The sequence below is a fragment of the Terrapene carolina genome, unplaced genomic scaffold (genome assembly GCF_002925995.2).
Source record: "Terrapene carolina triunguis isolate 2854851 unplaced genomic scaffold, T_m_triunguis-2.0 Scaffold304, whole genome shotgun sequence".
Classification (NCBI taxonomy): domain Eukaryota; kingdom Metazoa; phylum Chordata; order Testudines; family Emydidae; genus Terrapene; species Terrapene triunguis.
The window spans coordinates 58,104-70,438 of record NW_020664655.1 but is presented as its reverse complement, the minus strand read 5'-3'; the positions used below and the strand labels follow the sequence as shown (position 1 = coordinate 70,438).

The window sequence follows — 12,335 nt, the reverse complement described above, 5'->3', positions numbered from 1 at the left end:
AAAAATGATTAGGGGTCTGGAGCACATGACTTATGAGGAGAGGCTGAGGGAACTGGGATTGTTTAGTCTGCAGAAGAGAAGAATGAGGGGGGATTTGATAGCTGCTTTCAACTACCTGAAAGGGCGTTCCAAGGAGGATGGATCTAGACTGTTCTCAGTGGTAGCAGATAACAGAACAAGGAGTAATGGTCTCAAGTTGCAGTGGGGAAGGTTTAGGTTGGATATTAGGAAAAACTTTTTCACTAGGAGAGTGGTGAAGCACTGGAATGGGTTACCTAGGGAGGTGGTGGAATCTCCTTCCTTAGAGGTTTTTAAAGTCAGGCTTGACAAATCCCTGGCTTGGATGATTTAGTTGGGGATTGGTCCTGCTTTGAGAAGGGGGTTGGACTAGATGACCTCCTCAAGTCCCTTCCAACCCTGATATTCTATGAAAGTCTGTGGCAAGGAGTTTGAAGGTTCCCTTTTCCATGTGTTATGAGACACATTAAATATAAATGCCTGATCTAATTTCTTTATCAATAGATACATAGGGCTTAAGGTCAGAAGGGACCATTAGATCATCTACTCTGACCTCCTGTATGACATAGATAATTAAATTCCATACAGTTACCTCTGTATTGAGCTCCATATCTTCTGTTTGACTAAGACCTGGTCTACACTAGGATTTTACATCATAGAATCATAGAGCCACAGGCTGAGAAAGGACCGCAAGGGTCAGCTAGTCTAACTCCCTGCCAATATGCAGTATTTGTTGTGTCTAAACCATCATAGAGAGTTGACTATCCACCCTCCTTTGGAAAACCTCCAGCAAAAGAGCTTCCACAATGTCCCGAGGAATCTGTTCCATTGTCCTTCTGTTCTTCGAGTTAGGAAATTTTCCCTGAGATTTCATCTAAATCTGCTATGTTGGAGTTTGAACCTATTGCCTCTTGTCCTGTGGTAAGAGAGAACAACTTTCCTCCACCTTATTTCAAGTATTTGAAGACTATCATGTCCCCTTAATCTCCTCTTTTCTCAACTAAACATATGTGGTTCCTTCAGCTTTCTCATATGACTTGTATTCCATTCCTTGGATCATCTTTGTCACTTACCTCTGGATCCTTTCCAGTTTCTCTACATCCTTCCTATACCTTGGTGACCAAAACTGGACAGAATACTCCAGCTGAGGCCTAACCAGCGCTGAATAGAGTAGTACTATCACCTACCATCACTTGCATGATATGCCCCTGATAATGCAACCTAACTGCATTTGCCTTTTTTGATACAGCAAAAAAAACCAAAAAAAACAACAACAAAAAAACCCCACACCTCTGAGATGTTATATCAACGTAACCCCAGTGTAGACAGCATGACATAAATGGAGAAATTCTTCCATCTACCTAGCTGCCACATTTCGGGGAGATGGATTACCTACGCGGATGGGAGAACCCCTGTTATCAGTGTAAATAGTGTCTACACTGAAGTGATAAGGCAGGGTCACTGTAGCATTTTAAGTGTAGACAAACCCTCAAGCAGATCTTCCATAAAAGCATCCAGTCTGGGTCTGCAGATATGGGGAGTTGGAGGTTCCACCACTTCCTTTCTCAGTTTGTTTCAATGATTAATCACCCTCGGTGCTAAACATTTGGCCCTTATTTCCAACTGGAATTTGTCTGGCTTCAGCTTCCAGCCATTGGGCCCTGCTCTGCCTTTCTCTGCTAGATTACAGAGCCCATTCTTATTCATGCTTTTCTCCCCATGAAACTCTCCACTTGATCAATTTATGCACTGGGAGCTCACAATGGGTTGGTTTTCCACAATGACACCTAAATCCTTTTCAGGGTCCCTGCATTCCTTAATTCAGTGCCCTACTCTGTGGGTTGGGCCTGTTTTCTGTGTTCCAATTGACTGTCTTAAAACATTTTGTTTGCATGGGCCCACCTCACCAATAGCTCCAGGTCAGTCAGTATGCCTGTCCTGACCTCGTCATTGTAACCACTCTGCCAATCTTTGGGTCATCCTCAAATTTTATCTGCAATGATTTTCTATTTTCTTCCAGATCATTGAATAGCATTGAGCCTAGAATTGATCCCTGAAGAACTCCACTAAAAACAGCCCAGTTCACTGACAATGTCCCATTGACAACTGCTTCCTGAGATCTGTCACTTAGCCTATTTTTGGTCCTTTTAACGTGTGGTCTACTGATATTTTATAGTGTTAATTTTTTCTAAACGTTTTCCCCTATTAAATCAAATGCTCCAGAGAAATAAAAATCTATTGCACCTGCGCAGTTCCCTTGATCAACGAAACACATATTTTCATTAAAGGATGAAATCACGTTTATTTGACAAGACCTGGATTCCATAAACCATGTGTTTGCCTGGCATTAACAATATTCTGAGACTTTTTTATTGACTAATCCCAAACCAGCTTTTCCGTTGTTTCCTAACCTTGTCAAATCTTTTTTTTTAACTTACCCTTAATTTTTTTTAATTCCTTACGTTTAACACAGTACTGTCCTGTATTTGCTTTTTTTCGGCTCCACTGCTGCCTCATTGTGTATTTCTGGTTCCAAATGAGATATGTTGTGGATCGGTCAGTTCATAACTCTGGTGTTGGTAACTGTAAGGTTTTACTGTAGATGCTGTTTAATATCCACCTTGAAAACTATTTCTTGAGCACATTTACTTTTTTTGCAACACTAACAAGTTTCCTTTTTTCCCTCTAGTAATTGCCCTAAACCTTTTCTAGGATTTCTTTTGTTCTTAATATACTGAATAACCCCCTTTTACTAATCCTTAGCCCTTACAACCACTGATTTTTCCCTGATGCTTTTAACATCCCTTATCAATTTTCATAACTTCTAATTTGTATTAATTGCTATCGATTTCCCTTTTTCCCATTTGTTATATATTCCTTTCCTTCCCCACTTATTGCTGCCTTCACTTTGGTACTGAACCGTGTTTTTGTCCGAAGTTCTCTACTGTCTCGACTATGGAATCTTGGATTTTTGGCTGTCTAATCATCTCCTCTTAAGGAACTCCCAATTTTCATTCTCATTTTTCTGTCTCAATTTTTCCTCCCAATCAGTTTTGGTGATATTTTCCCTCAGCTTTAGGGAATTAGCGATTTTGAAACACTAAGTGTTTTTAGATATTTCTGGTTGGGAACTGTTCTCTATTTGTCCATTACAATGTAATTAATTCCATTCTTTTATTTTGTTCTCTTTTATCACATTAACATTATTTGTCTCTTCTATAAAATGAACACACCCAGACTTTTATATCTTTCTGCATATGGCAGCCTCCCCATTTCTCATAGCCTCAGAACTCCCCTTTATATTTGCTATATCCTTTATAGAGACTGGGGCCTGGTCTACACTGGGGGGGAGGTCGATCTAAGATACGCAACTTCAGCTACGAGAATAGCGTAGCTGAAGTCGACGTATCTTAGATCGAATTAAAATTACTTACTTTGCGTCCTCGTCGCGTGTCGCGGCTCCCCTGCTGACTTTGCTTCCGCCTGTTGCTGAGCTGGAGTTCAGCAGTCGATGGGAGAGCGATCAGGGATCGATTTATCGCGTCTACAGTACACATGATAAATCGATCCCCGATAGATCGATCGCTACCCACTGATCAGGCGGGTAGTGTAGACGTACCCTGGGTGACCAAAATTGAGCTTATCCAGAGCAGGTTATCTGCCATCCCATTCCTTAGGCATTGGAATATTGGCTTTGTTTGGGCCACTGCTGCAAGTGATCAGGTGATTCCCTGGAGCTTCTATCAATGATGCCCAAGTCCTTTCCCTGAGGTCTGTTCTAACTGGGATGTTTCCTTTTGGCACATGTCTTGGCAAAGCTTTGGTTTTTCTCCACTCTCAGATTTTGAGCAACTGAGTGAATGGGGAGCTTCCTACATGATGGACTCTCTAACTTGACGTTCATTGCCTTAAGAAACAATTCTAGATTACCCGTATCAACACTTGTGTTTCCTGCTGGTGCTTATTAAGGTTTCCCAGGCCAAGAAATGTAGCAATTAGTGATGCATGGAGCACCATCAGATATGGCATTGACATTAGTAGGGTCAGTTGTTCATAATTCATTTATCTGAAGAATGAAAACATCATTTTTCAATGTTTCAAGAGCGACCGATCTGCTTCACCCATGAGAACAGCTTCCAGTAGTGCATGTAGTGTCTCATATTCACATTGTCTCTCTATCCAGGCCTTTGTATTGTGACCATCACCCTAGAGCCTGGGCACATACAGGAATTCAGGAGAACATACGGCACATGCAGCAGACACCATTTGGCCTCAGAGTTGGACACCTTCTCCCCTACTCCATGTCAGATTCCAACACAACCGACTTCACAAACCCCTCCACCTTCATCCTTCTGGGCATTCCTGGCATGGAGGTGGCCAATGTCTGGATCTCCATCCCCTTCTGCACCATGTATATCATAGCCCTGTTGGGGAACTTCACTATCCTCATCATCGTGAAGAGGGAGCCGAGGCTCCATGGGCCCATGTACTATTTCCTCTGCATGCTGGCTGTCACCGACCTGGTCCTGCCTACATCTATCCTTCCCAAAACATTGACCATCTTGTGGTTCAATTCCAGGGAGATCGATTTCAGTTCCTGCCTCACCCAGATGTACTTCATTCACTGTTTCTTCATGATGGAGTCTGGGATCTTAGTGGCCATGGCTTTTGATCGCTACATGGCCATCTGCAATCCTCTGAGACATTCCAGCACCCTGACAAACACTGTAGTGGCCAAGATTGGACTGGCTGTGGTGCTGCGCAGTAGCATGCTCATACTACCCTATCTCCTCCTGGCGAGGCATTGGTCATATTGCAGAACCAACATCATCTCCCACACACACTGTGAGCACATGGCCGTGGTGAAACTGGCCTGTACTGACACCCACATCAGTAGTTACTATGGCCTCTTTGTGATATTCTGTGTGCTCGGTCTGGATGTGTTTTTTATCACAGTGTCCTATACCCAGATCCTCAGGGCCATCTTCAGCCTCCCCACAAAGGATGCCCGGCTCAAGACTTTTGGCACCTGCGGCTCCCACCTCTGTGCCATCTTATCCTTTTATATCCCAGGTCTCTTCTCCTCCCTCATGTCCCGGTTTGTCCAGAATGTGGCCCTGAATTTACAGGTTCTCATGACCAATGTCTACCTCCTTGTGCCTCCCGTGCTAAACCCCATCATCTACGGGGTGAGGACCAAACAGATCCGGGACAGGCTTCTTGGGCTCTTTACTCATAAAGGAACCTAAAGTTTTCTCCTGTTGCTCTAGGTCTCACACCGAGCTCCATGCAGAGCTGGCTGATGACATGGTGCTGGGTTATCTTCCCTGAATGACTTGCTGGACAGTCAAAGACAGATTAAATCCTTTCCTAACCTTACTGTGCTGTGTCAGTGTGACAAACTGGGGAATATGTCTATTTACAACTCATAGGTTTGCCACTTTTCTAATTCCTGGTAACTTGACCTCTTTAGCCCCACAACCCTTCCCCACCTCTTCCTCTAAGGCCCCACCCCTGCTCTGCCTCTTCCCCTCAAGGCCCCCCACCCCTGTCGCTCGCTCATCTCCTCCCCTCACCTTGTCACACTCTGGATGATCTCTGCACCTCAAAGCACCCCTCATTTACCATGGTGATGTAATTATGTTGTGTTTTGTACAAAGTATGTCTTGTGAAGTACCATTCTCAAAGTCTTGATAAGCTAAACATTAATACCTCGTTGGGTTGTATGTACTTTCATTGTCTATGAAGTTATAAAATCTTGCTATGTGTAAGATACTTAAGTATGGTGTGAGGCTGGAAACACCCACAACCAGCCTTTCAGGTAGAACAACAGAGTATCCAGACAGTGTTAGTTGCTGTCATCAACACCCATCTTCGGAAGAATTCACTAACACGGGACTCTGTGTAAGGGAGCACGGGGACAATGAAGAATATTTGACCAATGGGGGTGAACCCCTCCTGTCACATGCATAGCAAGCTGGAAGAAACTTTCCAATAAGCTGGAAGAAACTATAAAAGATGGGGAGTGACATAATGATTTGTCGTCACTCCCCCACAACTCAACATGTGACGGAACCTCTGGAAGACAAAGGACTTGGAATGGGGGAGGGGATTCCAAGCTGCAAAGCAGATGTAGTCTGTGCCTCAAGAATCTGTAAGCCTGCTTGTATCATCAGTCAGGGTGAGATATTGCTGATTCAAATCCTATTTAGTTTGTATAAGTCTTAAATTGTGATTTTGTTTGATTTCCTAGGTAACCTGCTTTGATCTGTTTGTTGTCGCTTGTAATCACTTAAAATCTATCCTTCTGTAGTTAATAAATCTGTTTTATGTTTTATCTTAACCAATGTGTTTTTGAGTGAAGTCCTTGGGAATCTTCACTCTGTGAACAAGGACTGTTGCATATCTTCCCCACATCAAGTGGGGAGTAAATTGTTTAATGAGTTTGAACCATACGGCTCCCTGTGCAGGGCAAAATGGTATAATTCTGGGTTTATACTTCAGCGGGGGTGCAAGGCTGTGGATCTGGGAAATGGGCTAGGTCCCCCATTGTTGGTGCATGAGTGGTTTAGGTAAAGAACTCAGGTAATTCAATTAGGTGTGTGGCACCACCTGCTGTCCTATTGGGTGACAACAGGGCCTGGAGGGGCTGGCTGGACTGTGTATCACCAGCAGGGCAGGGGGATAGGCCAACACAGCTGAATAGTTAGGGGGCACAGCAATTCCAACAGCTTTTATGCTTCACCCCGGGTTTGAGATGAGTGGATCAAGGCCCAAGCATTCCTTTATAGACCACTGGCAAGCTATGATAGTGAAGAATACTTGCTTTGAAGTAGAATTACCTGTTTTCTATATATATCCAGATAACTAGTTTCATTCATCAGCAGAAAGTAATGATCCATTAAGTGGTTCATAGGCAGTTTACTACAAACTTCAAAGAAACGTATAGACAATAACATTATTACACCCAAGTTTCACTTAAAAGTTGGTATTTACTTTTGATCTTTGAATCAACAGATATAGCAACAGACAGGAACCATCTGTTTACATGTTTAACATCTAACAAGATATAAGTAAATACATCCAGTTAGTATTACCTCTAATTCTCTAACAATTGAGAGATATTTCCATGCTCTAGTCCATTTACCATGGCTAAGTTAGCTATTTATAATGAATAGCTCTAATTACCATTTATATAGTTCTCTAATATGTCTTAAACATTGAATGTGGGTCAATTAGCCTGCCAGTTGCATAACCCTTTCTGACCATGTGTCAGACCTTGTCAAGGCTGATTCCCCACTCTGGCACTTCGAGTGCAGAAGGTGAGGGCCCGCAATTATTCTAAAAATTAATACTGGCCACTCCAGGCTTCTATTAAACTTCCAAGGTTACAGCTTCTCTCTGACCTTGGATTGGTAAATGCTGCCACCACTCAAGTGCAAAAAAAACCCTTTTCAAAGCCCAGGAAGGTGCACTTGGGAATTCCTTCCTGTGGGGTACCCTGAAGCCCTTTCACCCCCCTTCAGGGAAGAGCTGAGAAATAAAACAAAGGGAAACAGCTGTTGCCACCAGCTAATTAAACAACCTATGAACAAACCTCTTGGGACACAAAAATCCAATCCTGTTCTTAAAAAAAGGTAAATTTTATTAAAAACAAAAAAGAAGAAAATACATTTGGAACTTAGGCTTTTTCCTAGATTTAAAAAGAACCACTTTTGAGGACTACGCATCAAAATAACTTTCTTGAGGTCCAGCTAGAAGGTTACAAGCACAACAAAAGCACCTGGGGCTAGCACAGAGGAATCCACAAGCTTTACAAAATAAAAGATATAAACCTAATCACGTCTTCCTGGACATTTCCTGATCTACTTACGTATCTGGGGGTTTCAAATAAGTAATTCTAGGTATGATCTGATGATTTTTCATACCTGGCTTAAAGCTTCTTATGTCATTGCTGCTATGTGTCTCCACTCTCTGGAGAACAACTACAGACAGACGAAGGGAGAGTTTTTTCCCAATTTTAAAAAGTTCTAGCCTTCCCATTGGCTCTTTTGGTCAGGTGCCCACTCCCTTCCTTTTACCTGTGGACTTTTTTGACACTTTACCTGTAAAGCAAGTAGAGAACAGCTACTAACAGGGATTTTATAGCTAACTGGTTGACTGGGTGTCCATAATATGGAGCTACCCCCCTCCCCTTCATTTATCACACACCGCCCAAATCACAGATGGTGCTGGCAAGCTTGGTATAGGTTGAGTCCACATAGGCTGGGATTTCTTCCTGGAGGTTTAGGAAACAGAGTTAATAAGATACATGCACCTCTAATTTTAGTAATAATCACATGAAGAACTAAACAGTCTTTTTCACATTTAAAGAACTACAATGACTTAGAATGCAGGGACATTATTACCTGGCTGATTCTGGGAAACTTTTCCGGAAGAGTGCGTCAGCCATTTTGTTAGAGGCTGCTGAAATGTGTTGTATTTCAAATACAAAGTTTTGAAGAGATAAACTCCACTGAAGAAGTTTTTTGTTAGTTTATTTGACTGAGTAAAGCCACTTTAGTGCAGCATGGTCAGTCTGCAAGTGGTAATGCCGTCCCCAAATGTATGGGCGTAGCTTCTCTAGAGCATACAGAATGGCATAGTATTCTTTTTCTGAGACTGACCAGTGGCTTTCCCTCTCAGAAAGTTTTTTGCTGAGAAACACAACAGGATGGAATTGTTGATCTGGTCCTTCCTGCATTAAAACTGCTCCTACACCACGCTCGGATGCATCTATGGTTACGATGAATGGTTGGTCGAAGTCCGGGGCCCTTAGTACAGGGTCAGCTGGTTAAAGGCTTTTTGACACTTCTCAGATCACTGAACTGCATTTGGCTGTTTTTTTCCCCAAATCGTCGGTAATACCTGGCGAAGCCCAAGAAGGATTGGACTTGCTTCTTTGACTCAGGGACAGGCCAATTCTGGATAGCATTTACTTTAGCCTGTATGGGGTTGATAGTACCTTAACCCACCTGGTGTTCAAGGTACATTACCCTTTTTAAGCCTGTTTGACATTTTTTGGCCTTAACTGTTAAGCCTGTGTCCCTTAGGTGCTGGAAGACAGTTTGAAGATGTTCCAGCTGTTCTGCCCATGAATCTGAGAATATAGCCACATTGTCAAGGTAGGCGACTGCAAATTCCCCAAATCCAGCCAGAAGGTTATCTACCAGTCTCTGGAAGGTGGCGGGTGCATTTGTAGTCCGAAAGGGAGCACATTACATTCAAACAGCCCTACATGGGTGATGAAGGCTGACCTTTCCTTGGCTGAGTCATCTAGTGGCACTTGCCAGTACCCCTTAGTTAAGTCTAAGATGGAGATGAACTGGGCACATCCCAGTTTATCCAATAGCTCATTTGTGTGTGGCAGTCGATAGTTTTCTGGGCGAGTTACAGCATTTAGCCTATGGTACTCCACGCAAAAGTGGATTTCCCCATCAGGTTTGGGAACTAGAACTACTGGAGAGGCCCATGAACTCTCAGAGGGGCAGATTACACCCTCCCTTTCTATCGCAGTTTTCACATGAGGAGCTATCCGGTAGGGCTCTAATCGTGTGAGCATCACCTGTGTCAATGGACTGGTACGCCGTTCTGTCCATCCTGGGGTGGCTGAAAACACTGGTGCGAAGCTGGTGCACAATGCCTGGATTTGCTGTCACTGCTTACACCCAAGTGTGATGGAAAGGCTCACCTCTTCTACGTCACCATTGCTTTTTCCTTCATAGTAGACTCCTTCTGGCCACTCAGTGGGATCTCTCTCCTGGGCTGTAAACTGGATAGCCTTGATTTCTCAGGAATAAAAAGGGCTTTAGAGAATTAACATGGTATACTTTAGGCTTTAGGATAGGGTCTGGGAATGCTATGAGGTAATTAACAGCTCCCAGGTGCTTGTACTGGACAGTCAACTTGGCTGTAGGCAAGTTAAGAGTTGGCCTTAAAGGGTTGCACCATTACTTGGGCCTCTGGGTCGATGACTTTGGGGTCCACCAGGGATTGGTGGATAGCTGACATCTGTGCTCCCCGCAGCAAAGGCGGGGCTCACACGCTCATCTGGGCATGCAAGTAGGGCTGCCCCCCGGGCCCAAGCAGGAGCAGTGGTAGGCAGGGAAGGAGGAGGGGCAACTATGGACGCTGGGCAACAAGGGTTGCTGGCGATGATGGGGCTGGCAGCCTGCCAGGGCTCGGGAGTTCTGGACACTACTCCATGCAGGGCCAGGGGGCACTCCCTCTGGACATGCCCCGTCACCTGGCAGAGGTAGCACTGGGCCTCCTCTGAGGAATAGTGTACCTGGTACTGGGCCCCCTGGTAGGGGACCAAAAAGTACCCCTCGAGCGTTTCTCCATCATGTGCCGCCGGCAGAACTTGAAGCTACACTTGCTGGCAGAACCAGAGGACGTGACAGAGGGGAGGATTCTTGCAGCCCAGTGGGAGAGGGCTAATGATGGAAATTGGTTTTCCCAAAGGTGGAAAGGAAGTGTAACAGGTCTAGCCCAGTATCCTGTCCTCCAACAGTGGCCAATGCCAGGTGCACTAGAGGGAATGACCAGAAATGGCAAACATCAAATGATCCATCTTCTGTCACCCATTCCCAGCCTCTGGCAAACAAAGGCTAGGGATACCATCCCTATCCCAGCCAAACATTAAAAAGCTTCTACATGTCATGATCAAAAGCATCATGCAGAGCGTATGTTAGACTCAGCTTCACTGTTCAGCTTCAGCCCCTGGGTAACCTGTACTGACAGATGTTTGACTCCATGTGTGTGTTCCCTCTGTGTGCCATCCCAGCCCTGAGTAGACAGCTGGCACAGCAGACCTCACATGAACCATCCAATGACCATAAGGTACTTTAAGGGATGAAGGCAGCAAGCCAGCTTTATTGTCGACAAAGCCTGGTACCAGTATCCCACAGACTAATACATGTATGCCCGTCACAAGTGAATGGCAGGAATTTCTGTTTCTCCCTAGGCCAGACAAAGATACTCCCTCTGCGAGACATCTTTATATCCCGACACAAACAAGTTACTTCCTGCCCCCTGACGTGGCTAATTATTGCCCATCATCATGTACATGTTTGATTAAAACATCTCTATTACAGACTGTCATTCTGACCTTATCTTTTAGTAGGGGTCAGTGTGTTCCTGTTACCTTTGGGGAATGTTTTTGTACCATCCTTGATATCGGGATATTCTGGTACCACTTTATATCAGGATGTGTTTGCGTGATTACTCTGTGACTGGCACTTCTTAGGAATGTGTATTTCTCCAATATCATCCGTGTTTTTGCAAGATTCTGTGAGCAGGTCGTGCTTCATACCAGGCCTCTGAAACAAGGGCTTATATCTCAGGCTCTCTTCCTACTACATACTGTATTTCCAGATAAGGTGCCGTGTACATGTGTAAATAGCCGGCTAATGGAATGTGTGCCATTTATCTCCCTCCCTGACAGCTACCGCAGCCACCCCGGCCTCTGCCCAGCATCCCGCCTTCCCAGCTAGCGCAGGGGCTGATCCTTCCACTTCTCTCAGCTATTGTCCACCTAGCTTCAAAACTCATCCCTTGCCCTGCCCCCGAGTCCCCAGAGGCCCACACCCATTGCAGGGACCCTGCCAGCTACAGGCCCCCAGCCAGGAGGAACAAAAGGGAACTGAAAGCTAAGGAAATAAGCTACACAATGATCTCTTCCCTCAGGATTTTGTAGCTCAGCCTTAGGACCCACAAGCTGTACGATGAACAATCTGGACCATCCGCCACACAACCCTACTCCTAACATTCAGCTCTTTTCACAGCTTCCTGGATTCCCTCTCTCCTCCTGATTGGCCTGTCAGCCCCAGCGCTGCTTGCTCGTTACACTTACTGCTTGTGAGGCTGCAGCTGCTCCCTTCCCAGTGCAGGAGCAGAGGGAGCCCAGCTGAGGGGAGGAGGGAGGTGGAGATGATCCAGTGCATGACAGATGGAGGGGAGGAGTGAGCAACAAGGGCCAGGGCCCAGAGGGAATAGGCAGAGAAGGAGATGGGGATTCGGGAAAGAGGCAAGGTAGGGGGCAGTGCTTCGGTGGTCCAGTTACCAGTAATTACAAAGGTGGCAACCTTATGAATTCATGAGTTGTACATAGACCAATTCCTCAGTTTGTCACCCTGCCACAGCACAGTATGGTCAGAAAGAGTTTCATGATTCATTGACTGACCAGTCAGGGATTCAGGGAAGAGGGCCCAGGACCATTTCTCCAGCCAGCTCTGCACAGAGCTCTGTCTGAGAGCCAGAGAACCAGAAGAAAACTT

The 12,335-nt window shown here is 44.9% G+C and overlaps 1 protein-coding gene across 1 annotated transcript; it reads left to right on the top strand.

Annotated features, from left to right (window-relative positions):
• The first annotated feature begins 4,319 nt into the window (after nucleotides 1–4,319).
• LOC112117893 (olfactory receptor 52K2-like) lies at nucleotides 4,320–5,267 on the top strand. The gene has a single exon (XM_024216012.1). It carries the CDS (start codon nucleotides 4,320–4,322, stop codon nucleotides 5,265–5,267), a length of 948 nt encoding a protein of 315 aa, XP_024071780.1.
• The last annotated feature ends 7,068 nt before the right edge of the window (nucleotides 5,268–12,335 follow it).